The 26,381-nt window shown below is 40.6% G+C and overlaps 1 protein-coding gene across 2 annotated transcripts in view; it reads left to right on the top strand.

Moving 5' to 3' along the window:
* Positions 1-842: 842 nt before the first annotated feature.
* The window catches only part of rbbp5 (retinoblastoma binding protein 5), a 35,687-nt gene continuing 10,148 nt past the window's right edge, over positions 843-26,381 (top strand). For both annotated transcript variants that reach the window (XM_063065367.1, XM_063065366.1), the window contains exons 1-13: positions 843-1,091; positions 7,707-7,732; positions 10,069-10,241; positions 11,577-11,717; positions 15,508-15,670; positions 17,155-17,264; positions 18,360-18,479; positions 19,281-19,434; positions 19,771-19,842; positions 21,320-21,437; positions 22,715-22,784; positions 23,925-24,030; positions 26,201-26,324. In XM_063065367.1, the coding sequence (XP_062921437.1) occupies positions 1,073-1,091; positions 7,707-7,732; positions 10,069-10,241; positions 11,577-11,717; positions 15,508-15,670; positions 17,155-17,264; positions 18,360-18,479; positions 19,281-19,434; positions 19,771-19,842; positions 21,320-21,437; positions 22,715-22,784; positions 23,925-24,030; positions 26,201-26,324 (1,396 nt within the window). In that variant the 5' untranslated portion in view covers positions 843-1,072. The remainder of the gene's footprint in view (positions 1,092-7,706; positions 7,733-10,068; positions 10,242-11,576; positions 11,718-15,507; positions 15,671-17,154; positions 17,265-18,359; positions 18,480-19,280; positions 19,435-19,770; positions 19,843-21,319; positions 21,438-22,714; positions 22,785-23,924; positions 24,031-26,200; positions 26,325-26,381) is intronic.

The raw sequence follows: 26,381 nt of genomic DNA, 5'->3' as shown, positions 1-26,381 counted from the left end.
ATAAACATGTTCAAAGAAAGTGGTGAAAACTGCACAATCTTCTTGTCTGGAAGTTGTTTGTAATACTATCTTGACACTTTATCTTCAGCGCCCTAAGATTCCAGTTGTTCTGGAGAATTGAATTTATAGAATTTAATTAAATCTTACATCCATCTCACAACGTGAGGGAGTAAAAATCTCTGTACGCAAAGATTTCCACTAGCGTTGAATTCCAACACGAGTAGAAAAAAATAACTTTTTATAATTGTTATAATTGTCTATTATTATGTATTGCATTATTTCACGACATATGGCGGTGATATTAAACCTGATTCTGATTGTAATGTCTGGTAGATTAGTGTCAATGTTAAAAATCTGCTGTAAGAACAGAATGAAAAACATAATTGCACTGGCTTTAAAGAGGAAACAGAGAGATGGGTGAAAGAGGTTCGCAGTTAACTTTGTTTTTTGAGAAGTCAGGTACTGTAAACACCTAGATGGAGAAGGACTGACTCCGTGGGATGACTCCTTCTGCACTATAACAATTCTATACCATGAAAACTGGTATTAAACAGATTTACCTCCTTTGACACCAGACCATAAATGTCAATCTTCAGATAAAGCTGCTGTCAAAGTTTCTATCGCGTAGGTATGAAAGAATAGATTCATGGATCTTTTATAACTAAAACTATTATAGAATTTGGAAGAAGACAAAGAAAAATGATTTAATGATATATAAGTGATGATTTAATTGAAAGGTTAAAAAAAAGATTCGGAGGCTGAGTATCCTATGGTTGACGGCTTCGTTTAGGAACAGAAACCGGAACCTTATGCGGTAGATGGTGTTCTCCGCGCAGGGGACCGCTTGTCAGGGTTGGACTTGCCGCCGAGGCCTAGCGAGTTCTGGCGCCGCTCTTTGCGTCGAGCCACGGAGGGTTGAGGAAGAAAAGAGCCGAAAGCGGCGGCTTCACGGAGAATGGACTGAAGGCAGTGGTCGCCCTCGGTGTGCCGGCAGAATCCGGTGCGGCGGCGTATTATCGGAGCGTGACCCAGTGCTGAAGCGGCGGCGGTCGGAGAGCGGGAGGCGGTCAGGATGAATTTGGAGCTTCTAGGTGAGCGAGGGGGTACGAAGGAGTGGGATGAGGAAATGAATTTGGGTATGAGTGGAAGTGAGGGACTGGGATTTAGTGGAGGGGATGGGGGCTGGAGTGGGAGTGGACGAATATCGGGGCGGGAGAGTATGAAGGAGAGGAGAGGGATCAGAAGGAATTGGGGTATTTGGGAGGAGGAAGGGGGAGAGGAATTGGAAATCGATGGGGGTTGAGTGAAGGGGATGGGCTTATTGACCTGAATTCTGGGTTTTCTTTCTTTCTTTTGATGCTGTCTGACTGGCTGAATTTGTGGTGGCGAGCATCCAGATGGGATGACTTAGTGACAGCCAAAATAAATTTGTAGGTTTGAGTTGTGTTGGGTAAGCAGTCAGTCTATTATGCAGCAAGCTGGATTAAATGCGAGTTGGGGAGGGGAAAGGAACAATGAAGCTGGGTTCCTTGGGTGGATGGGTAGGGAAAGGGTACAGCAAGGCGAGAAGCAGCCAAGCAGTTGAGGAGGAATGTGACGGGAGCGGAGAAGCTGTCAAACAGAGGCAGGTAAGGAGGGGGCAAGGTGCTGTAGGGGATCTGCCAAGCTAGGCTAGAAGGGGAAAGGCAAGGGGAAGGGAACTCTCAAGGTGTGGAGGGAGTGAGGGGGCCAGCTACCAAGCAGGGGAGTATGGAATGCTGCCAGGTGGGGGTGGGGAAGGGGGCTGAGCCTACCAGAGAAGTGGGGAGGGGAGAAAACTAATAACGCTGGGGGGATTTGTGTGTGCACAAAAGTGTGATGGGAGGTGCTGCCAAGCTGAGGGGGGAGACTGGGAAGGATGTGTATGGGGTTGTGGGGATGGGGTGTAACAGCCATGTCAGAGGGGGTGGAGTAGGGGAGAAGTAGCCAAGGAGGGGAAGTGGGAATGAGCTGCCAAGTTGGTGGTGGTGCAACCAACTCTCTGCTGAGGAATTCAGTGAGTCAAGCAGCATCTGTGGGAAGAAAGCAATTGTTGACATTTTAGTTTGAAACCCTGCAAGAGTCCTGGTGCAGGATTTTGATCCAAAGCATCGCTAGTTCCTTTTCGCCCACTGATGCAGCTTGATTCACTGCATTCTTCCAGTGGATTATTTGTTGCTTCAGATTCTTACAGTGCCTATAAAAGGTATTCACCCCTCTTGGAAGTTTTCATATTTTTTTGTTTCGCAACATTGAATCGTAGTGGATATAATGTGGTTTTTTTGACACTGATTGACAGAAAAAGACTCTCTTGTGTCAAAATAAAAACAGATCTCTTCAAAATGATCTAAATTAATTACAAATATAAAATGCAAAATAATTGATGGCACAAGTATTCATCCCCTTCAAGTCAGTATTTAGTAGATGCACCTTTGGAAGCAATTGCAGCCTTGAGTCCATGTGGGTAGGTCCCTATCAGCTTTGCACATCTGGATGCTGCAGTTTTTCCCTATTCTTCTTCACAAAACTGCTCAAGCTTTGTCAGATTGCATGGGGATCGTGAGTGAACAGTCCTTTTCAAGTCCAGCCACAAATTTTCAATTGGATTGAGGTCTGGACTCTGTTTTGTCCACTCCAGGACATTAACTTTGTTGTTTTTAAGCCATTCCTGTGTCGCGTTGGCTTTATGCTTGGGGTCATTGTCTTGCTGGAAAACAAGTCTTCTCCCAAGTTGCAATTCTGTTGCAGACTGCATCAGGTTTTCCTCCAGGATTTCCCTGTATTTTGCTACATTCATTTTACCCTCTACCTTCACAAGCCTTCCAGAGCCTGCTGCAGTGAAGCATCCCCATAGCATGATGCAGCCACCACCAGGCTTCACAGTAGGGATGGTGTGTTTTTGATGATGTGAGGTGTTTGGCTTACACCAAACATAGCGTTTATTCTGATGGCCGAAAAGCTTAATTTTGATTTCATCAAATCATAGAGCCTTCTTCCAGCTGCCTTCTGGCAAACTCTAGCCAAGACTTAATGTGAATTTTTTTTCCAACAGTGTCTTTCTCCTTGCCACTGTCCCATAAAGCTGTGACTGGTGAAGCATCCGGCAATAGTTGTTGTATGCATAGTCTCTGAAGCTTGTAACTCCTCCAGAGTTATCATAGGTCTCAGTGGCCTCTCTCACGAGTTCCCTTCTTATGTGGTCACTCAGTTTTTGAGAACAGCTTGCTCTAGGTGGATTTACAGCAGTGCCATATTCTTCCATTTCCTGATGATTGACTCAACTGTACTCCAAGGGATATTCAGTGACTTGGAAGTTTTCTTGTATCCATCTTCTGACTTGTGCTTTTCAATAACCTTTTCGCGGAGTTGCTTAGAGTGTTCTTTTCACAAGATCACAAGACAAAGGAGCAGAAGTAGGCCATTTGCCCCTTCGAGTCTGCTCCGCCACTCCACCATGAGCTAAACTATTCTCCCATCTAGTTCCAATTTCCGGCTTTTTCCCCATATCCCTTGATATCCTGACTAATTAGATGCCTATCAATCTCTTCCTTAAACACCCTCAATGATCGGGCCTCCACAGCTGTATGTGGCGACGAATTCCATAAATCCATGACCCTCTGGCTAAAAAAATTTCTCCTCTTCTCTGTTTTAAATTGGTACCCTCTAATTCTAAAACTGTGGCCTCTTGTCCTGGACTCACCCATTTTTGTTTTCGTGATGTAGTGTTTGCTTGGATACTGACTCACCAGCAGTTGGACCTTCCAGATACAGGTGTTTTTTTTCTTGCTACAATCTATTGATATACCTTGACTGCACACAGATCTTCAAAAGCAGATCTCCATTTAACTAGTTATGTAACTTCTAAAACCATTTGGCTGCACAGGTGATGATTTGGTGTGTCATATTAAAGGAAGATGAATACTTACGCCATCAATTATTTTGTGTTTAATATTTGTAGTTAATTTAGATCACTTTGTAGAGATCTGTTTTCACTTTGACATGGAAGAGTCTATTTCTTTTGATCGGTGTCGAAAGAGCCAAATTAAATCCACTGTGATTCAAAGTTTTAAAACAATAAAACATGAAAACTTCCAGGGCAGGTGAATAATTTTCATAGGCACTCTATGTCTCTGTGCTTCAACTCCTAGCTCGTTTGATGAGGGGAAGATTGATTCAGGATTGGGGGTGGGGGGTGGTAGTCACTTTTGGATGAAGGGTTTCAGCCACATCTGTGGACTAGATATATGGGATTGGTTGGCAGTTTGAAAGTTGCAGCTGAGAACCTGATCCCATGCTTGCCGGGCATCCAAATAAAGTCAGGACGGTCTAGAAATGGCAGGTGGTTGCTCAATTGTGAAACATTTATTTAGAATTATGAGAGACAGAATTATGGTAGATTGCCAGAGTCATTTTTCCCAGGGTGGAACTGTCAACTAGTAGAGAGTATAGGATTCAGGTGGCTGGGGAAAGTTTAAAGAATATTTAAGGCAAGTCTTTTTTGTGCAGAGAGTGGTAGGTGCTTGAACACAATGTTAGGTATGATAGCAATATTTAAGAGTATTTAGACACATGAACAGGCAGGGAATAGAGCAGCAGTTCCCAACCTGGGGTCCATGGACTCCTTGCTTAGTCCGTGGTATAATATAGGTTGTGAACCCCTAGAATAGAGGGATACAGGCTGCATGCGGTGTGCAAGTGTGTGGGATTAGTTTAATTCAACACACTGTGCATAATTGATGTAAAATTTGATAGAAGTGTATCAAATCTTGGTGATTTAGGTTAAATGGAGAAACATTTCCTATTAGAACAAGATGGAAGAATGGTGTAGGTGTAAAATGATAGGTAAAAATCCACAGATGACATGAAGAATCCTTATGCAGAAACTAGGCGTCTTTGGTGATAGGAACATTGACTGTGCTTCTTCCTATGGATGCTGTCTGGCCTGCTGCGTTCCACCAGCCTTTGTGTGTTGCTTGAATTTCCAGCATCTGCAGATTTCCTCGTGTTTGCGTCTTTGGTGATCTGCCTGAATGTGAGATGGGTTCATTCTTGGCTGTGACTCTGAAAAGAGAATTAGATAGAACTTTGAAAGTTTAAAAAAAAAACTGCTGGATAGTTGAGAAAGAGCAGGGCAATGGAACTGAAATCTTTGTTCTGTGAAGAATGGGTACTGACTAGACGTGACATTTGACCTTCAGTACTGTTATGATTCTTGTGCTGATCGACGGTATCATAGCACTGCTGAGTGTGACACTGAGCCAGCCATTGCATCCTATGCTAGGAAAAGTCTGCCAGGATACACATTTCCAAAAAGAAAAGTGAAAAGGTTCAAAAAGCAGTCTTGTGTGCTGGGGAGTTCTTTGCCAACTTTTCAGTTCCATGTTCAAAATTTCAGACCAATCTTTGAATAAATGGGAATTCTGCCACTGTGACTAAAGCTGCCCTGGACCCATCATATAAATGCAAAGAAAGCATGACTCCTTGGAAGCTGCAGAGATTCGCCATGATACCAAAACTTCTATAGATGTGCAGTGGAAAGTGTATTGACTGGTTGCATTATGGCCTGGTATGGGAACACCAATGCCACTGAACGGAAATTCCTACAAAAGGTAGAGGATTCGACCCAGTACATCACAGGCAAAGCCTTCCCAACCATTGAGCCCATCTACATGAAATCTTGCCTTAGAAAAGTAGCATCCATTATCAAAGATCCTCACCACTCAGGCCATGCTCTTTTCATGCTGCTGCCATCAGATTGAAAGTACAAGTGCCTTAGAACTCAGACTACCAGGTTCAAGAATAGTTACTACCACTCAACCATCAGGCTCTTGAACAAAAGAGGATAATTACACTCATCTATTGAGATATTCCCCTGACCAATGATCTCACTTTAAAGACTCTTTATCTTATGTTATCGTTATTTATTGCTCCTGATTTATATTTCCATTTGCACAGTTTATTGTCTTCTATGCTCTACTTGATTTTTCATTGATCCTGTTTACAGTTACTATTCTATAGATTTGCTGAGTATGCCCGCAGGAAAATGAATCTCAGGGTTGTATGTGGTGACATGTATGGACTCTGATGATTTTACTTTAAAGTTTGAACTAAACAAATCTACTTGCTGACTGTGGATGGAGAACTAGCTGTGGATAGTAGCTTCATAAGTGTTGAATGTTATGGGCTTACTTGATTCTGGTTTGAGTTGAGTTTACAGTATTTTGTTTTTAAGTGCTACTTAGCTGCAACATAGAAAATTCAGCCAGTAAAATTCAACTCAAAAGTTATCTATAAGAGGTGGTCACATGCATTTATATATTCCTTATCGTAGCAAGTGAAGGAAAATTTGGCGTTTGAGTTCCTCCACTGATGAAGAGTTCCAGTATGTCTGCTGATTTGGTTATTCATAAACATTTTGTTTTATTTAATTGTTAAATTATTGAAGAATTCTTAACAAATAAAATCATACAACTAGAGGCCATCAGTCTCTAAAATTCCAACTCCTCTATGGATCAAATAAAATAGGATGAGGAATGGTGTACATGGGATTAGAGGATGAAACTTTGAGCTCAGATTTTCCACATCATGACTTCACAGTCACAGGAAATCCAGGAAAATGTTTTTTCCTTCCTCCATGGAGAAGGTATTCTTGCAACCTCCGTGACTAGCAACCTGCACTGCCTGGAAATATCCCGTATTCGATTTTGGAAAGTTCAGAAAGGAATTGGACAACATGTATGGGGCCATGTCAGAAGGACAGAAAAGTTATGAGTGCTTGTCTTTCAAAGAGGCAGTGCTGCCATTGTGTGCCGAATGCCCCCATTTTATTTTATAAGTCAATAAGACATAGGAGCAGAATTAGGCCATTTGGCCCACTCGAGTCTGCTCCGCCATTCAATCATGGCTGATCCTTTTCTTGTCTCCTCCTTAACTCCATTTCCCGGTCTTCTCCCAGTAACCTTTGTTGCCATGTCCAGTCAAGAACCTATCAGTCTCTGCCTTGAATACACCCAATGACCTGGCCTCCACAGCTGAACGTGGCAACACATTCCACAAATTCACCACGCTCTGGCTAAAGAGATTTCTCTGCATCTCTGTTTTGAATGGATGCCCCTCTCTCCTGAAGCTGTGCCCTCTTGTCCTACACTCTCCCACTATGGAAAACTGGAAAACATCCTTTCCACATCTGCTCTGTCTTGGTCCTTCAACATTCGAAAGATTTCAATGAGTTCCCCCCCTCCCCCTTAACTTTCTAAATTCCAGCGAGTACAGATCCAGAGGCATCAAAGGTTCCTCATATGATAACCCTTTCATTCCTGGAATCATCCATGTGAACCTCCTCTGGACCCTCTCCAATGCCAGCACATCTCTTCTAAGATGAGGAGCCCAAACCATTCACAGTACTCATTGTGAGGCCTCACCAGTGCTTCATAAAGCCTCAGCATCACATCCCTGCTCTTGTATTCTGGACCTCTTGAAATCAATGCTCACATTGCATTTGCCTTCCTCACCATAAGAAACCTAAAGATTAAGATGTTGGGACAGAAAAGTATCTTTAAAGCTTGAAATCATGACAAAATCTAAGATCTATCATGTACACAGAATAAAGGTAAAACCTGCTTGAATAATTGTCAGAGATGTGTCTTGGTGTTTTAAATAATCTGTTTTCACTTTCTCTTTTTAAACAGAGTCCTTTGGACAGAACTATCCAGAGGTAAGCCTTTTTAATACGCTGTCTTTTGTTCTTGGCTGTCTTTTGTTTTAGAAATATAAACTCTTCCTGTAATTTGTGATTTTATTTGAGTAGATTGTTTACTATATTGGTGTGGAAGAAATGGGTTTCTATTCATAGTCACCATTCAGCAGTCCCACTACTGGGGAAAGGGAGCTGGCCCCTTGAGATGGGCTGGAGTCAGGGTACTCATCAATCAAGTAAATGGTTCTAAAGATAAAGCTTTAAACTAAAAATCGTATTTAAAGGTTCTAGTGAGGGGAAATAAAGAAAACAACACAGGTAAAAAAGAAAAGACAAGATGATAATGCGGAGCGATGGAATAGGTGTCAGAGTGTGTCAAGAAGGGCCAAAGCACACGAATGTGAGACTATAACCTCCATTTGGAGAAATGGCAACAAAATACCATGCCCTTTGTCTCCAATGTTGCAAGACAAATAAGTTAGTGATACATATAGAAGTAATTCGGCACAACCAAATATGATTTATTTGTGGAGACATGGTTGTAAATTGATCAAGGTTGGGGAAATAAATATACCAGGATAATTAACTTTTAGAAGACTTAGATAAAATGGATAGCAGGAAGGAATAGCCCTGATAATATACGACGGGATTAAGGTCAATGGGATCTTAGTCCAAAAGCTAGTATTATTGTTACTGATGCAAGTAAACAGAAAAGAGTGATGGGAATAAGACGGCGTTGTGGTGCTACAGTTAGTGCAGATGTCTCCCAGCTCCTGAGACCTGAGTTCAATTCTTATTTCCTGTGCTGTGTGGAGTTTCCATTTTTTTCTGCGACTGTGTGGATCTCTCTGGTTGATCTGCTTTCCTGCTACATACCAAAGACTTTCTGGTTGTTAAATGAAGGAGCTACTGATGTAAACTGTTCCTGAGGTAGGTGGGTAGTAGAAGAATTTGTCTGTGTGGGGTGGTTGATGGTCAATGCACATGCTTAACAGAATAGGTTGTAAGGAAATAAGTGGGGGAATGGGGATTGACTAGGAATTACGTTGCTCTGAGACAGTATATCGTCTTGATGACCCAAGTGGCTGCCTCCTGTTTCATAAGGAAATCTGAAATATTGTTTAGTGTCCTTAAATATAACTTAAAAATCAGAAAACTAGAAGAACAGGTAACAAATTGAAAGTTGCACTGAGTTAATAGTTCCTGATTTTATTGAATGCTTGAGTACTCCTGGAGGGCTGAATGGCCTACTCTTGTTATCTTTTCATTTTGTTGTTTCACCTCTGTGATTGTTTTGATTCCTGTCATAGAATGAAACCCTTCCTTTCAGTAGGTATTTAAAAATAATTGCATTGGTTTGTACTTGAAGTTGGTAGTAAGTGTAGAACCACCCATGACTTGGCCCAAAAGAAGCACAGAACTAAAAGTTAGGATTTAAACCATATTTTGTCTCTGAATTTATGAATCTGGGCTGATTTTCTAGTACAGTAGAGCTGCCCAAAAACAAATATTGTGCATTGTTTCTCATCCTCAGGATAGCATAGGATGATTCTCACAAACTTTTTCAGCAGGCTACTGATTCTGTCTTCCCTGGCTGGCATCTGAGGCTCTACTTGAATGTTTGGAACTTGGGCATCATGCTTGATCTTCCAACAGCATATTTCTCTACATCATCAAAACCACCCACTTTTACCTCGCTCCAAGGTTTTTAGTCACCTTCCTGCCTCAGTTCATTTACTGCTGAAAGATTGAGCTTGAATGTTTCAATAACCTCCTGAATTTTTCCCATTGCATCCTCCTTAAGAATAAACTCATTCAGAATTCTCTGCACACCTGGACTATTGTTAGGTGCTGTTCACTTATCACTTTTGTGCTCAATGACTTGTAACAAACAATCTGCTAGAAGAGGTCAGCAGGGCAAGGAACAGTTGTGATAAGGAAAGAAGGGTCAAGATTTCAGGTTGATATCCTGCATCAGAACTGAGCGAAGAGGCAAAGTGGCCAGTATAATAAGGAGAAGGAGAGTGGTGAGAAAGGATTCTGAGGTGATTGGCGTACTGAGATGGAAGACAGGTAGCATCACCCCCCTCTGTCCCAACTCTCATTTCACCTGACCTTTTGTCAATGCAAGAAGCTCTTCAATTTCCTCCCTAGATCTCCAGCCTAAAAAATACTTATTTGATCAGGTTTTCTCACCCACAATGTGCAAGTAACTTGGTTGAAGTTACCTTCTCCTTTGAAATCTCTTGCAGCATTTTAAAAATTAAATTGTAGCTGCTATGTAAATATAAGATTATTTTGATGTAAGTTATATTTCTCTCTGATGTGATTAAGTATATACTTTTAACATGTAGGAGGCAGATGGAACTCTGGACTGCATCAGCATGGCCCTCACCTGCACCTTTAACAGGTGGGGTACGCTGCTGGCTGTTGGTTGTAATGATGGACGCATCGTCATTTGGGACTTCCTGACAAGGGGAATCGCCAAGATCATCAGTGCGCACATACATCCAGTTTGCTCACTATGGTAATTTATTATTTATGTGGTGGATTCTCATGTATTTAACAAGTAATATGCATGTTGCAAAGCCCCAGATTCCTGGATTCAAGGGCTTGTCCTATGAAAAAGGATTGCCTTCCATGGTCTGGAGTTTGGAAGGATGAGAAGTAAACTTTTTGAAATATATAACATTTTGGTAAGTGCTGAGGCATTGGTTCCTTGAGCTTGAGAGGACTGTGAGTCCTGTGATGTTCCTTCAGAGGAAGGGATTGATCATTTAAGCCTGTGATAAGGAGAAATGTTTGCATGCAGAGCATTTTAAATATTTGGAATTCATTGCCTCTGGTCCACTGTGGGTGCTCAGTTTGTGAGTCTATTCACAGCTGAGATCAGTACATTTATTTTTGGGAGTCTCTCGGAATTGGAGGGTATAGAGGTAGTGCAATCAAGCAGCTAACACATAGGATTACCAATGATCTTGCTGCATGACACAGTGGGGCCTTTGGACTGCTCCTGATTCTAACATTAGTTCCCACTTTTCACTTACCTTTATCTCGATTATAACCAGCTATTCGCACGTTGCCTCCTGACGAGATAATTCTGTGAACAATAAGCTACCAGAACACACATCAAAGTTGCTGGTGAACGCAGCAGGCCAGGCAGCATCTCTAGGAAGAGGTACAGTAAGGGTCGTGGCCTGAAACGTCGACTGTACCTCTTCCTAGAGATGCTGCCTGGTCTGCTGCGTTCACCAGCAACTTTGATGTGTGTTGCTTGAATTTCCAGCATCTGCAGAATTCCTGTTGTAAGCTACCAGAACTGTGCTTTTCTTTTTGCTTGTTCATTCGTAATGTGCATTTCTATAACCTCTCCAATTGCTTTCACCTTCATGCAATATTTTCTGTTATCAATGCAATTAAATATTGGAACAAGGATGATGCATAATCTGCATTTTACAGAACCTATCGTTAATAGAGCATTATCCTTTTGTGCTCAGTTATTACAGTTTGGCTACTGTTAGAAGCATCTGTTGAACTAATCTTATGTATGTTTAAAAGTATAATAATTTTGTTAACAGCACCTGAGGAATTGTTTTAGTTTTGGCATTCATTACATTGAGTCTTTGGAGGCTCATTGCTTTGGTTATGCACTGGACAGAGATTTTTCTACCTTTTCCCTTTACTAGAGATGATTACATTTTTATTTTGCCTGTGTTTTAATGTTCCATATTGTGACTGAATTTTTTAAAGGTACAATGATTAATATTGGGATTATACATAAAAGACAATGTACCTATGCCAAACAAAATATCGAGTTCTTATCTGCTTACTAATTAATAAATTCATAATTTATATCTTGCAGTTGGAGCCGAGATGGGCATAAATTAGTCAGTGCTTCCACTGATAACATCGTGTCCCTTTGGGACGTCCTGTCTGGAGACTGTGACCAAAGGTTCCGCTTTCCTTCGCCTGTTCTCAAAGTTCAGTTCCACCCTCGAGATCAGTAAGTATTCTAACAATTGAGACAGATTGTCATAAAGGTAAAAACTCTCACAGCCTTAAGCTGTAGAACTTCCTCGATACTGTGAAGATAAGATTTGAGATACACTTTTCAAATATTGCTAAATTCCATGCCAGGCTGTGAAAGCCTGAGAATTAAAGTAATTTTCTTCAGTGTATAAACGGTTTGGACTTTTTCAACTATTTCTTGATAATGTGGGGACAAATGTGGCATTAAATGGCAATAAATTAATAATAATTGGGCAATAGTATGGCAAGTGTGGAGTGATTATTTGAGTAATTATTTCTCTATCGTGCAAACTGTAGTAAGATTACTTCATCCATCTTCTCTCTGCTTATACTAGCTCTGAAAAGTTTTGCATTCCTCCAGTTACTCTAAATAGATGCTTTAGTTTTCTGCCTCCCTTTGTTCCTTGCATCCTTTGATAGTTCCTGATTCTGTTGTGCATTCTCTACTGGCTTGTGTGAGAAAGAAACTCTGAAGTGTTCTGTATTCAGCTTTGGCTCAGCATCTCTCTTAATGTTCTGTGAAACTTTATAGTGTCAGGATTTTGCACTACCACTGGAAAAAAAATTACCCTGGATGTTAGAACATGGAACAATACAGTCGGCCCTCTTTATCCGCGAGTTCCGCATGTGCGAATTCAACCCACCGCGAATCGAGAAAACCCGGAAGTGCTCTTCCAGCCCTTGTTGTTCGAATATGTACACTTTTTTTTTCTTGTCATTATTCCCTAAACAATGCAGTATTACAACTATTTTACATAGCATTTACATTGTATTAGGTATTATAAGTAATCTAGAGATGAGTTAAAGTATACGGGAGGATGTGCATAGGTTATCGTGGATCGGGATTGATAAAAATCCGGAAGTTTTCTTACTAAGTAAGTCAGAACAGGTACATCTGGTACTATTTAGTGTCAGTTAGTCAAACGTTTGTCTTAGTATATATTTTACCTTTCTGTGCATATAAAACACTTAAGAAACGTATGTTTCAGCACCAGGCTCAGGAATGGAAATTCCCGACTTCAATCCAGTGACAGACCGCTCCCGAGCGCGCTCTTCAGCCGTGCCGGGTTGATGTACCTGGATCAAAAACCCAAAACCCCAAAACCCAATAATTAAACCACTGCTTTGCTAGTAATAATTGTAGCTTTCATTGGGGCAGAGCCTTTCTCACTTTATCCTTTAAAATTGTTCCAATCGTTGACCGACTGTAGCCTAACACTTTTCCAATGGCCAATGGCATTTCATCTCTTTCCGATCGCTTTATTATTTCCACTTTATTTTAAATTGTGATCGTGATTATTTTCGTGAACAGAAACACTGCGGATTCAGAGCTCTGCCACCGGGTCTTAATGTCCACTGCACTGAGACAGGTTAAATAAGGTCCAGGATTCTGCTGGGTCCTAAGGTCCACTGCATTTAGACGAGTTGAATAAGGGACTTGAGCATCTGCGTTTTTTGGTATCCGCGAGGGGTCCCAGAACCAATCCCTGGCGGACAAGGAGGGCCGACTGTACATCAGAGTACAGTCCTTCGGCTCATGATGTTGTGCCAACCTTTTAACTTACTCCACCATCAATCTAACCCTTCCCTTCTACTTAGCACGGTACCGTAGTGGTTAGCACAACGATTTATAGTACAGGTGACACAGGTTCAATTCCTGCTGCTGCCTGTAAGGAGTTAACACGCTCTCCCTATGACTGTGTGGGTTTCCTCTGGTGCTCTGCTTCCTCCCACATTTCCAAAGACGTTGGTTGGTTAATTGGCCCATGATTAGGCTAGGATTAAATTGGGGGGTGGGGGGAGTTGCTGGGCAGAGTGGCTCGAAGGTCTGGAAGGGCCTATTCCACGCTGTATTTGAGTTAAAATTTAAAAAACCCCATAAGCCTCCATTTTTCTTTTATCCATGCGCCTATTTAAGAGTTTCTTTGTTAGTTTATTGTCCCTGTCACAGATTGAAACTGCTTTTAAAAAGGTCACCGAAAACATATTTGTTATAAAGGGAAATCCACCCCTGTTTGGCTGATCTCAAGTGTACCTGATGCTTTTGATATCCTCATCATTATTAAAATTGTTCAATTAGGTCCTAATAGTGGCTAAGAAGTGATGTTGTTTTTTGAATTCAAATATACTAACTAAATTGACAAAAAAAATTTACAAATGAAGCTTGAGTGATAAACTGGAAACACTTGACAGGTCAGTGAATATCAGCTAAGAGAGTCAATACAGATAATCCTTCAGATTGATGATGGTTTTGCATATCAAGATCTTTACTGCTGGGCAGTAGTGAGGAAATGTTTCACTGTTCAGTTGCTGCCTTTTGGATTACTAAACATCATACCAAGTCCTGGTCCAGACCATGGACATGGAAGATCTTAAAGCACTAATGTGAGGAAAACAGGAGAGGGAGTAACCTGATGAATGTATTTATCCCTCAGTTGACATTTCTATCAAAACAGATTATCTAGTCATTATCACTTAGTGGGAGCTTAGTGTAAACATTGCTTCCTGCATTTCCTACATTACAACAATAACTGAAGTATTTTGAGTTACACACATAAAATAATGGTGGAACTCAGCAGGTCAGGAAGCATCTATGGAGAGGAATAAAGAGTAAACATTTTGGTCTGAGACCCATCATCAGGATTCAAATACTTCAGTATTTAATTGGCTGTAAAATGTTTTGAAGTTCTTTGAATTTGAAAGGCAGAGGGGAACCTTTCCATTTTTTTTAGAACTGGAAGATCAGATGCTTAAAGCAATTCCAGAAGCCGAACAGTGGCAGGGGTTAAAATATAAAGAAGAGGGTGGAGTGATTAATGGCATTGGGGATATGATAGGCCAAGTAAAAAACATCACAGATAAGTTTGGACAACATTCCCAACACTAGCATCCATAAAGTTAAAATAATGGTTATTGTTGTGACTGTGAACAAAGTTACCAGGAGACACTGATGCTGGTGATTTATTCAGCACACTTGAGACACTCTTGGAAGAAGAGGCTTCCTAGACTCAGAGTACATCATATTTTTATATCCTTAAGATCAATGGTAATTCAGTATAGTTTCAGTGGTTACAATGGCATTGTTTACTTCAATACTTTGGGTTGACAATGCTTCATTTAAGTTGCGTATAATTTTCAAACACCTAAATCTTCACACCCATATTCCAGTACCCTAGATTGAATGTTAATCAGCATTCTCTCTAGCTGCATTCATGCATATGCAGACATCTCAAGTGAATGGGTGTTTGCTGGTTTGCAATCAGCCCCAATCTGCAGCTCCAGGAAGACCATTGTTCAGAGCTGCATTTTAAATTCAAACTACAACCCACATTCAGATTGAAGACTGGTTACTGTTGAAATTAATATTTGCTATATACTGTAACTCCAGAATATGCCCTAACAGTTTTGAAGCAGGGTTAATAGCTAATTGGTGTGTTCCCAGTCGGTGATAACCCTTGATACCAATAGTCTGAATATATGATCTTTGAGTTTGAAATACTTTATTGGGTTCTGAGAACCATTTTGGGTTATTACAATGTGATTAAAAATGGGTTGTTTCTGAATTATTACAACACATAAAATGCTAGAGGAACTCAGCAGGTCAGGCAGCATCTATGGAGGGGAATAAGCAGTCAACATTTCGGGCAGAGGCACCTCATCAGCCCATTGAGTTTGTCCGGCATTTTGTGTGAGTTGCTCTGGACCTCCAGCACCTGCAGAATCTCTTGTGTCTAATTTTCTGATTTTTATATTTGCACCAATAGGAACAGAGTCCTTGTCTGTCCGATGAAGTGTGCGCCAGTGTTGCTAACTCTCTCTGATTCCAAGCATGTAGTTCTACCTGTAGACGATGATTCAGATCTTAATGTTGTGGCATCTTTTGACCGACGAGGAGAATATATTTACACAGGGAATGCCAAGGGAAAGGTGAGTATTACAAGAAAGTTTGTTAATTTTTGATCTTATTCTTACAGATTCTTTAGGAGAGATGTACTAGTAATTGTGTAATTATACAAGTAAAACTTAATTTTCTTTAATAGTAATCTTCTAAAAGTAAAATTTATCTAATTATCTGTTAGCTTCTATGGTTCATTCTGATAAACCATCTAAGAACCAAATTTCAAAGTTCCTAACCTGTCTCCTCTGGCTTTATCTATTAGTCTTTTCACAGCATTGGAGAGGGAGATTTGCCTATTCTAAAGCCAAGAGATTCTGCAGATCCTGGAAATCCAGAGAAACACACACTAAGTGCTAGAGGAACTGAGCAGGACAGGCAGCATCTTGGGCAGAGACCCTTCATCAGAACTGGAAAGGAAAGGGAAGAAGCCAGAATAGGGAGGTGGGGGAGGAGAAGGAACGCTGGTTGGAATACAAGCAGGCAGGTGAAGGGTGAAACCAGTGAGGGAGCAAGGAGGGAGATGAAGTGAGAAGCTGGATGGTGATGGGTGGAAAAAGTAAAGGGCTGAAGAAGGAATCTGGAAGGAGAGGAGAGTGGACCATGGGAGAAGGGGAAGGTAGAGGGGCACCAGAGGAGGGACGATAGGCAGGTGAGGACAAGCAAACCGGTAAGAGGGGAGCCAGAATGGAAAGTGCAAAAAGGGGCGGGGGTGGGCGGGAGGAATGGAGGAAAAGTTCCCAGTAGTTGGAGAAATCAATATTTGTGTCATCAGGTTGGAGGCTGCCCAGATGTAATATGAGGTGTTGCTCTTCCAACGTGTGTGTGGCGGTAGACCGAGTTGGATTGGGAAGTAGAAATAAAAGGGGTGGCCCTGGGAAATCTTGCCTATTGTGGATGGAGTGAAGGTGCTCAGCCTATCCTCTGACAAAGGATCCACCTCTTGCCTATTCTTTGCCCTCTTTCTGATATCTGGGGAACAATTTCGCAGATGTAGATAACGATCATGTGACCTGCCCCTTAACATCCTGCTCCTCAGAGGCTGGCAGTGAGAAATCATGTCTATCAATGAGGAAGAAGGAAAGAGAGATGAGCACATCTAATTCTGATCTTCCTTTTGGACGTTCCCAAATAGATGCCAGTAATGGTCAGAACTAAAAGGCCTGTTTAAAGCTTTTAAATTTCCAACTCGATGAACGCTGATGTCAGCCGTAATGACCTTATTATTCCACTTGGATAGGTTAGCTTGGTAGGCATGGATTAACAATCAAGCCCAAGGATATTTTTAAACTGCTAACCTGATGAGCTTCTCCAAGCTGTTAATGTTTTATGTGTGGTCATTTTCTGGGTATAGATTTATTTTGTCTTCTCAGTGGTCTGGTATGCATTTACAATTTTAATTTTATCATTTGCAAATTTACCAGTGGTGAAAAATAACTCCGTTACATAGAGTATTCTAACCGGCAACTTAACTTCCTGTGTGTTGATAATGCTAAATTGCAGCTTTCATTTTCAGATTTTGGTATTAAAGACTGATACACAAGAGCTGGTGGCTTCGTTCCGAGTCACAACAGGTACCAGCAATACCACCGCTATAAAGTCCATCGAATTTGCAAGGAAAGGCAGGTGAGAACTTCAGTGTTTCTCAGATTTTATTGTTTTGGAGAGAACTTCTGTTTCAGTGGTGCATATTTGTCAATTGTGCAAAACCTTGTGGTCAGTGATTGGCCAATGAGAGAATTGAGTTCCACAGAAAACTCACTACTATAATTATATTTGGAAGCTATTAAACTTTCATGTTTTCCTTTTTGCTTCAGAAGTGTTTCTTTCTCTTTGTCTAAATTAATTGATTCCTTGAGAGCATACTGTCTAATACCAGGTATCCTCTGGCATCTCAAGCCATTGGCTGCTGTTCTGAGCCTTCATGATGCATTGGCTGCAATTACAGAAACACCAGTAGGCTGATTCCTGGTATCTGTCCATGCACATTCCTCATCAGATTTGTTGAATTCATTGCAGGGTTGTGGGCTTCACAGGCTGAGCCAGCATTTAATTGCCTATCCCTAATTGCCCTTGAAAGGGTGTGGATGAGTTGCCTTGAACTTCTGCAGTCCTTGAGTTATTCAATGTTGTTAGAGAGGGAATTCCAGGATTTTGACCCAGCAACTGTGAAGGAATGTTGATGTACTTACTTCGAATATGATGCATGGCTTGGCTATGGATGAATGAAGCATTATTCTCCCAGTTTTATAAAAGCTGGAAAAAAATCAGACTGTATTCCTCAAAGATTTGTGTTGGAAAACATAATTTGGTCTGATCTAATGAACAGAACTGGAGTAAAATAGACTTCTCCCCTTCAAAACATTTAATAACCAGGCCGCCTTCCCCCTTCCTTTCTAGTTCTGATGCAGGGTTTTGGCCCAAAATGTCGACAGTTCATTCCTCTTCATACTGCTGAGTTCCTTCAGTTTTTTTGTGTGTTACTCGGGATCTCCAGCACCTGCAGAATCTCTTGTGCTTAGGGTTTTAAACTCTATTTTTCCTCCCTGAAATTATAGCCAGTAGACTTTACTATGTACATTTTGGTTTGTATTTAAACACCTTGTACAGCTCAGCAATGTTAAGGTGAATGTCTCAGTGTATTTGCTCACGTAGTTAATTCTTCCTTTCGTCAGTGTGATGGTGTATTGACTTTCATTGAACTATTTTCCTTCTTGACAGCTGTTTCCTAATCAACACAGCAGACAGAATCATTCGAGTGTACGATGGTAGGGAAATTCTGACCTGTGGGCGGGATGGCGAGCCTGAACCCATGCAGAAGCTGCAGGACCTGGTGAACAGGTAATGAAATTCACAATTGTGAAACAATTTCTGAACAGCTGGTTGTATAACAAAGTGGTTATGTTTGCTACAAACACAGATGTGAGGTCAGCTGTTTTCAGCAGCACGTACTTATGTTCATAATGCTCAAGTTTAAAATTGATTTGAATATCTGACGACAGGCATTCAATTTAATTTGTTATTATTGTTCAAAAATTATCAATAAGAATGGACAAATTTTATTTTTCTGTATTAACTTCTCAGATACTTTGCCCACACCGTCCAAAGTTCAAGGTAAATTTTATTATCAGAGTACATGTATGTCACCACATATAACCCTGAGATTCATTTTTCCTTTGGGCATACTCAGCAAATCTATAGAATAGTAACTATAACAGGATCAATGAGAGATCAACCAGAGTGCAGAAGGCAGCAAACTGTGCAAATGCAAATATAAATTGATTGTGGGAATATCACAATGGATGGGTAAGTGAGTGTAGTTATCCTCTTTTGTTCAAGAGCCTGGTGGTTTAGGGTTAGTAACTGTTCTTGAACCTGGAGATGTGAGGCCTGAAATCAATGCCATTTGTTTAACTAGTAGTTGTTTAATAACCAAAGGAATAAAAAACAGGCAATGTTGTGGTTTGCTTAAAACACTTCAGTCGTCTGCATGTAGGAAGTGGATGGCGAAGGCAACACCAACTTTCTTCACCTTTTGTCTTTGAAGCAACACGTGTGTACTTGAATAGTCTGAAAAGGGGCTCCACTTCTGTGATAAGGTCTTTCTAATTTATGTGATCTGGTGATTAATTTCAATCACAGAACACCTTGGAAAAAGTGCTGTTTCTCTGGTGACGGGGAGTACATCTGTGCTGGATCAGCACGGCAGCATGCCCTCTACATCTGGGAGAAGAGCATAGGAAACCTGGTTAAGATCCTGCATGGCACACGGGGAGAACTACTGCTGGATGTAGCGGTAAGTAACTAGTCATGAATGGTTCATGTTGTCGTCGTCTTAATAGCTAATGGACTTAAAGAGTTCCTGCCCAGACTTTTAGTAGCACCTGAGTAATCCTATGGAAGGTTTCACAGCTAAAAATACATAAACCATAAATTTCAAGCCCTCTGAGAACTCTACTATGCAACGGGCTGGTAGTGTGAACTACCAGTCAGTTGCCATCGTACAGCATTTAAAATATTTGAGACCTTTTAGTTCAAGAGTAATTTATTTTAAAATAATCTATTTTGAAATTTGTGTGTGTTTACAGTCAAAGTTGTATATTTTACTTTTTTTTTTGATTTTTTTTTTTAGTGGCATCCTGTGCGACCGATCATAGCTTCAATATCCAGTGGGGTTGTATCCATTTGGGCTCAGAATCAAGTAGTAAGTGTCCAGGGCTCATTTTAATTTCTTAAGATATCGGGTCTGTATAGTGCCTTATTCAGGTGACCTGTGCTAAATGAAAGCAATTAAGGTTTTTTTTGGCGTGTGCCTGCGTGGGTGTGAGTCTGTGCGTCTGCATCTGCGTGTGTGTGCGTGCGCGTCTGCACGTGTGCGTCTGCATGTCCGTGTGTGTGCGTGCGTGTGTGGGCGTGCGCGTCTGCATGTCCGTGTGTGCGTCCGTGATGATGGATTTTTCATGGCTTTTTCCAAGACGCAGAGCGAGAGAGAGAGACTGTGTGACGCATCACTTCTCACACAGACATTTTTGCAGTATTTCGAGTTGCGGTCTCAACGCTCAACCCGGCACGGATGGAAAGCGCGCTCGGGGGCGGACCTTACTAGTTTCGAACCCGGGAACCCCCGCTCCCGGGTCCGGCGCCGATGTTGTTGCGCCACCATCCGGCCCAAAAGCAATTAAGTTTCAAGATCTAAATGTGTGGCCCTCCCATACTCGGTGGCCAGGTTTCAGTGTGAGGCTTGGTCATTGGAACAAGGTATGTATGAATGGAGGCTTCAAAGAACCCCAGCCTGAACCACTGTTTTCAGGAGTAGGGGAACAATAAAAACACATGTGGAAATTATTTCAATATGATAAATAAAAAGGTTAATGCACTCCGGATCATATCTTTCATTTCCTGAATTGACCAGAAAAGAAAATCTAGCCAGCAGCCAGTTCTAGCCATGAGGAGGTGTTAGAGCATGGCTAGTGAACAGATCTTTTCCCCTGTTCCTTCATAGTTGTCTGGTTCAGAAGGTATGGCTGACAGATTTTGAGTGAACAGTTTGTTTTGGATGGCAGGATATGTCAGTCATTTGTCTCTAAATTGACTTTTAAGCAAGTTCTACAGTCTTAAGAGCTGTACTTCTTACCCCCTCATTTTTTTTGCTCTGTTTTATCATCTGGTTCTTGGGGGAAATTCTACAAAGCAAGCCTGTAAAAGTTCAAACCACATATATTATCAAATACATATATGTCACTATATATAATCCCGGAATTCATTTTCTTGCAGGCATCCACAGTAAATACAAAGAAGCACAATAAAATCAGTGAAAAACTGCGCATAAACAAAACTAACAAACAACCAACAGACATATTATGCAAATACAAAAAGGGGGAAAGTAAATATTGAGAACATGAGTTGTATTGTCTAAGTTGAAAGTGAGTCCGTTGTTTGTGGAATCAATTCAGTTATTGGAGTGAGAAGTGGGAATAAATATAACATTTTGTTCGAAGGTAATAGAAGTAAGGTGAATCTTTCACACAGTTTAAAAGACTGCCATGATCAGCAATAGAGAGAATGCTTTCTTTTTTTTTCCCCTTCTTATGTTTGAGCAAAAAAAGCCTTTTTGATTTAGACCTTTGTTTTTTCGTATCCTGAGTGAAGCCTGTTTGCCTAATCTGGTTGTATCTTCTTAGGAAAACTGGAGTGCTTTTGCTCCAGACTTCAAAGAGTTAGACGAGAATGTTGAATATGAAGAGAGAGAATCAGAGTTTGATATTGAAGATGAAGATAAGAGTGAGCCGGAACAGACTGGTAAGGATGCCTGTCACGTCTTGCAGAGTGGCTATTAATTCATGTGCTAGAACTGCTAAAAATTTAGTGTTTCTGTGCTGTGATGAATCCGGTGTATTGAGACTCAAAGATGATGTGGCATCCATGCGTGAACATCCATGCCTCTTATTACACATTGCAGTCAGGCATTCAATTCAATTTTACTTCAGAGGAAATTACTGATATGGAAGCAGAGGTTGCAGTAAGGGACCAGTGTAGCAGTGCTTGGCCACATAAACTCCTCAACAATTTTCTGCACGTTCCAGGATCTTTTAACTGAGTCCTTGCAGATACACAATATGGCAGAACTTTTCCATGGATCTTTTCTAGTAGTCCATATTGAGAAACTACTCTTGGTTACCCTGTGACTCAAAAGATTGATTTTCAAATGTATAAGGTCAAATCAATTCCTTCTTACTATACTTGGGGAGCGCAGTAGTGCAGTGGTTAGTTAATGCTTAACACCATAGTTCAATCCCTGCTGCTGACTGCAAGGTGCTTGTACTTCTTTTCCACCACCACGTGGAATTCCTCAGGGTGTTCCAGCATTCTAAAGACTTACAAGGTAGGGTTGGTAAGTTTTGTTAGCGCAGGAAGCATTGTGACATTTGTGGGCTACCCCAGCACATCTTGGGGTGAGCTGATTTTTGTTGCAAACGCTGGATGTTTCGCTGTACTTGTAATAAAAAAGCTAATCTCTTTAAATGTTTTAGGGCATTTTCTCAATTCTACAGTTCAGCTGGGCTGTCACATTCTGGTGGATTTGCCTACTTGATTGTCTTTATCACATTTCAAATTGTGGAATAAATTTTTTCTGTTAATTCCCTTTCAAAAAAAATTGTCATTTGGTATTCTTTTGGCTTGGATTTAAGAACAAACTGAATGTCTGTTTTGAGTCCATTGCCCTTTACTTCCAAAAAAGCATTGGGGAATTGTTGATGTACCGTCTGACTGCATACAGCACCATTCTAGGAAACAAACCAGGTTTGAAACACTCCATAGAAGTTAAATAATGGTTTCAAAAGTAATACTTCAATGAAACTTATTGAAGGTTTCTTTCAGTATTTTGTCAAATTAAAATGTGTTGAGTTGTGACAGGCAGCTTTTGTTTTGTGTTTATTGCCAATTTTTGTTTCGTGTTTATTATCGCCATCTTTTGTGGTGATAATCTGTTTTATTTGATTAAGAACATATGTCAGATATCTTATAATATCAATTTTCTTTTATTTTTACCTCTTCTTTTATGAAATTCTTCCTAGGCGGAGATGCAGCGGAGGATGAAGAAGTTGATGTGACGTCCGTGGATCCTATTGCTGCATTTTGTAGCAGGTAATTTAATTTAGTGTCTGCTGTTGAATAGTATGGCACATCAAACTTTCATTCTAAGGCTAGGAAATTCCCTTGTATAGCTTGCAGACAATAATTGGTTCAACATCAAATTGTCCTCTTCCATCTCTTCGGTGTGTCTGATGTGTTATTAAATATTTATTCCTGAAACACAGCTGTTGTTGAGAAGTCCAGGGTTCATTGCTTATTCTGCTGATGGTGAACTGCTGCCTTTCTTCAACTGTTGCAGCTGTGTTGTTGAAGGTGCACGGGTTTTGTAATGGTTCAGAGACTTTCAGGATGTACGCTGCTTGATATTCTGCATCTGAAGTAAAAGTGGTACCTCTGATACGAAATTACTCTTCTCTTATTGATCTACATTGAAATTCTTGTGATAAGGCAGAAAATGCTGGAATTACTCATCAGTTCAGACAGCATCTGATGATCTGAAATTTTTAACAAATTTCCTCTCTCCAGACCTGGTGAGTATTCCCATCATTTTCTGTTTTTATTTCAGATTTCCAGAAATTCATGCAACTTTGATGTACATCACAATTATGTACCTAGCTAGTTTATAGGAGGTTATCACATCATGTGGTAGTCAATAGGACTAAATTGTTAGATTAGAGCATCATGGGGTGGCAATAATGGGAATGTATATGTCCAAAATGGTTCAAGCCAGGGAGGATCACACCATCATGTCTTATTTCTGAATATCTTACCATGACATTCGTCTTGGGAATATTTACACTTCATATTCTAATTTGCCAATATCTGGCAAAGGTAGTTTCAGGGTAGCTACTGTCTGCTAGAAAGCAATACTTCAAGAAGCTGAAAAAAATTGTATGCATTAACCTTGAGATCATTTTTAGGATAGGAAGCCTACAACTGAGTACACACAAATCAGAATGTGTTGATCCAACAAGTACTACTGAGTATTCCTCCAATACAGAATTACTCTGTTCTTGATGTGTACATCAATATACAGAAATATATATACAGCTATGTTCCTGGCATCCTTCAGCATTTTATATGAAATCTCAGCTGGAAAAAAAAGTTGCTATTTTTGTTTACTGAATAAGGCAGACTATAAGTTTGAGAGCGTCAGTGGTATTGTTTATTGCATTCTTTGTTTTATTACAGCGATGAAGAATTTGAGGATTGCAAAGCCTTGCTCTACCTTCCAATATCACCAGAAGTGGAAGACCCTGAAGAGAATCCTTATGGACCTCCACCTGAGCCCGTGCAAGTGAGATTGGTGCCTTAGCTCAGGGCCATAATTGGGGAGATATAGTTACAGAATTGAACTCCATAATCTCTTGAAGATAGATAACAGGTTACATTAACTGTATTTGTAATCATAAACAGAAATGATTCTGCGGATGCTGGAAATCCAGACTAACAGACACTGAATGCTTGAGGTCAGGCATCATCTAAAGAGAGGACCGTATTTATAGTGTTGTATTTGAGTTTAAGATGGCATTGTCTTGAAATGTTTCATAATAATTGGATAATTCTGAATATCGTGAGCATAAAGTGAAATTATATGTTAAGTGTTGGGTGTTTGGGAGGAACAAGTGACTTTGGATGTGGGGTTCCAAGCACTAGATTTTTCCTGATCATGTGGTGATGGTGTCTGCCTTGATGGTAATAGAATCAGTAATGCAGATTGCTGGGAATGGTAGAGCTGATTGTCATTGGTCCCTAGCTAGCAGCTCTACCACTCTGGTAATTGACTAACACTCAACGAAACATGCTGCAACCTGCATGCAATCATTGAGTCCTAGATTAATTTTCTGCATTATCTTTTAACCCACCTTTTCACCTCAGTTACATTTGCTTGTTTCTGCACTTCTTTAGCTTCTTTGGTCATTATGTTACACTTTGGAGTTGTGTATCGCAGCATACAGTAGCACCATGGCAGCGTAGTGGTTAGCGGCATGCTACGTACCACCCAGTAAATAAATACGCTTGTAGCTGGCTTCATGTTGACCCCCTGACATCCTAGAATCATTGGAAATTTATGAGGCATAAGGAAGACATTTAGCCCACCATGCCAGTCTGAAAAGAGTTATCCAGCCTCATCAGATTCAGATTAATTGATTGTCACATTAGGATGCAAAGAAATTCCTTGTTTATATGAAGCTTGCAGAGTAAGCAGTGTACATGGTAAGAATATATACAGCGAGTGCAAAACAACAGAATGGTGCAAAGATTCCAGCATTTGATCTCTGGTCCTGGAGCTCATGGCTGTTCAAGTACACATCTAAATGATGGTTTCTTCTAGCTTTACACACAGTGACATCCAGATCACTGGAAATTCTCCTTGAAAATTATCTCCCATAGAATCCTATCATTTACTGTAGATCTGTGCCCAGAGCTTTCAACCTCTGTTAAGGAAAGTTGGTTCTTTCTATCTCTTCATAATTATGTACCCCTTAATTAAATCCTCCCCTCTTTTACAAAGAGAACTTTCTTGCTCTTCTAATCTTCCCTCAAAGCAGTGATTTTCTGGTCTTGACATCTTCATAAGACCTTGCACCAATCCATTGCAACCAAGTCTCTGCTACTTAGATGTACACCTGAACCCTTGTGCCTACTTAGTAAGATCGTGGTTGAATTTTTTTTTTTAACCTATCTTAGCACAATTTCCTGCATTAATCCCAAGTCCTTTGATTCCCTTAATATTTAAAAAAAAACTGTCAAATCTCTGATAGATATTACAATCTTTGTATGCACTGATCTTTGCTGGAGAAAATTTAAATTAGCCTTGGATTTAAAATTATTTTTGTTGTCATCTTCTAACTCTTCCATCCATCCCCATGTTTCTCCAGCACTTCATAGCCTAGAGGTGGATATACTTGCAATAGGGTTTGTGCAGAGTTATTAAATTGTTCCCCAAGATAAAGTTTTGAGCTGTGAGGAGAGACTTTGTAAGATTTGTGTATATTAACCTGAATTTCACAAGAGAATTGATTGCACGGTGACAGACTCTGAGGTGTATTTTCAGACTAGGTGCTGAGAGGTTAAATCTTCAGGCAGGAGAATCTAGATCTAGGGCCACATAAATTCACCACCCTTTGGCTCAACAAATTCCTTCTCATGTCTATTCTAAAGAGCCGTCCTTGTATTCTGAGACTATGTCCTCTGTTCCAAGACTTTCCCACGATTGGAAAATTCCTCACCACGTCCACACTATCTAGGTCTTTTAATAATCAGGTTTCAATGACCCCCCCCCCCCCAGTTAAACTCCAGTGAATACAGGGGCAGAGACATCAAACAGTCCTCACATATTAATCCTTTCTTTACCAGGACCAATGCCTTATAAACCTCAGCCATTATATCCTTGCTTTTAAATTCTAGTTTGTTTGAAATGAATGCTAACTTTGCATTTGCCTTCCTTTCTAATATCTTGGCAGAACCCTGGAACTGATGACCTGAACAACCCAGAGAAAAAAAGGCAGGCATCAACTGATGGATCACAACCACTCAAGAAGAAACCTAAGATGACTAATATTGAACTGCAAGGAGTACCATCTGATGGTAATCGATTTACTCATTCTTTATCAGACCAGTTATCAGCAGTTTTCCCTGTTGCTC

Source organism: Mobula hypostoma, chromosome 13, assembly GCF_963921235.1.
Source record: "Mobula hypostoma chromosome 13, sMobHyp1.1, whole genome shotgun sequence".
In the NCBI taxonomy this organism is placed as follows: Eukaryota; Metazoa; Chordata; class Chondrichthyes; order Myliobatiformes; family Myliobatidae; genus Mobula; species Mobula hypostoma.
This window is presented reverse-complemented; position numbering and strand designations above follow the sequence as displayed.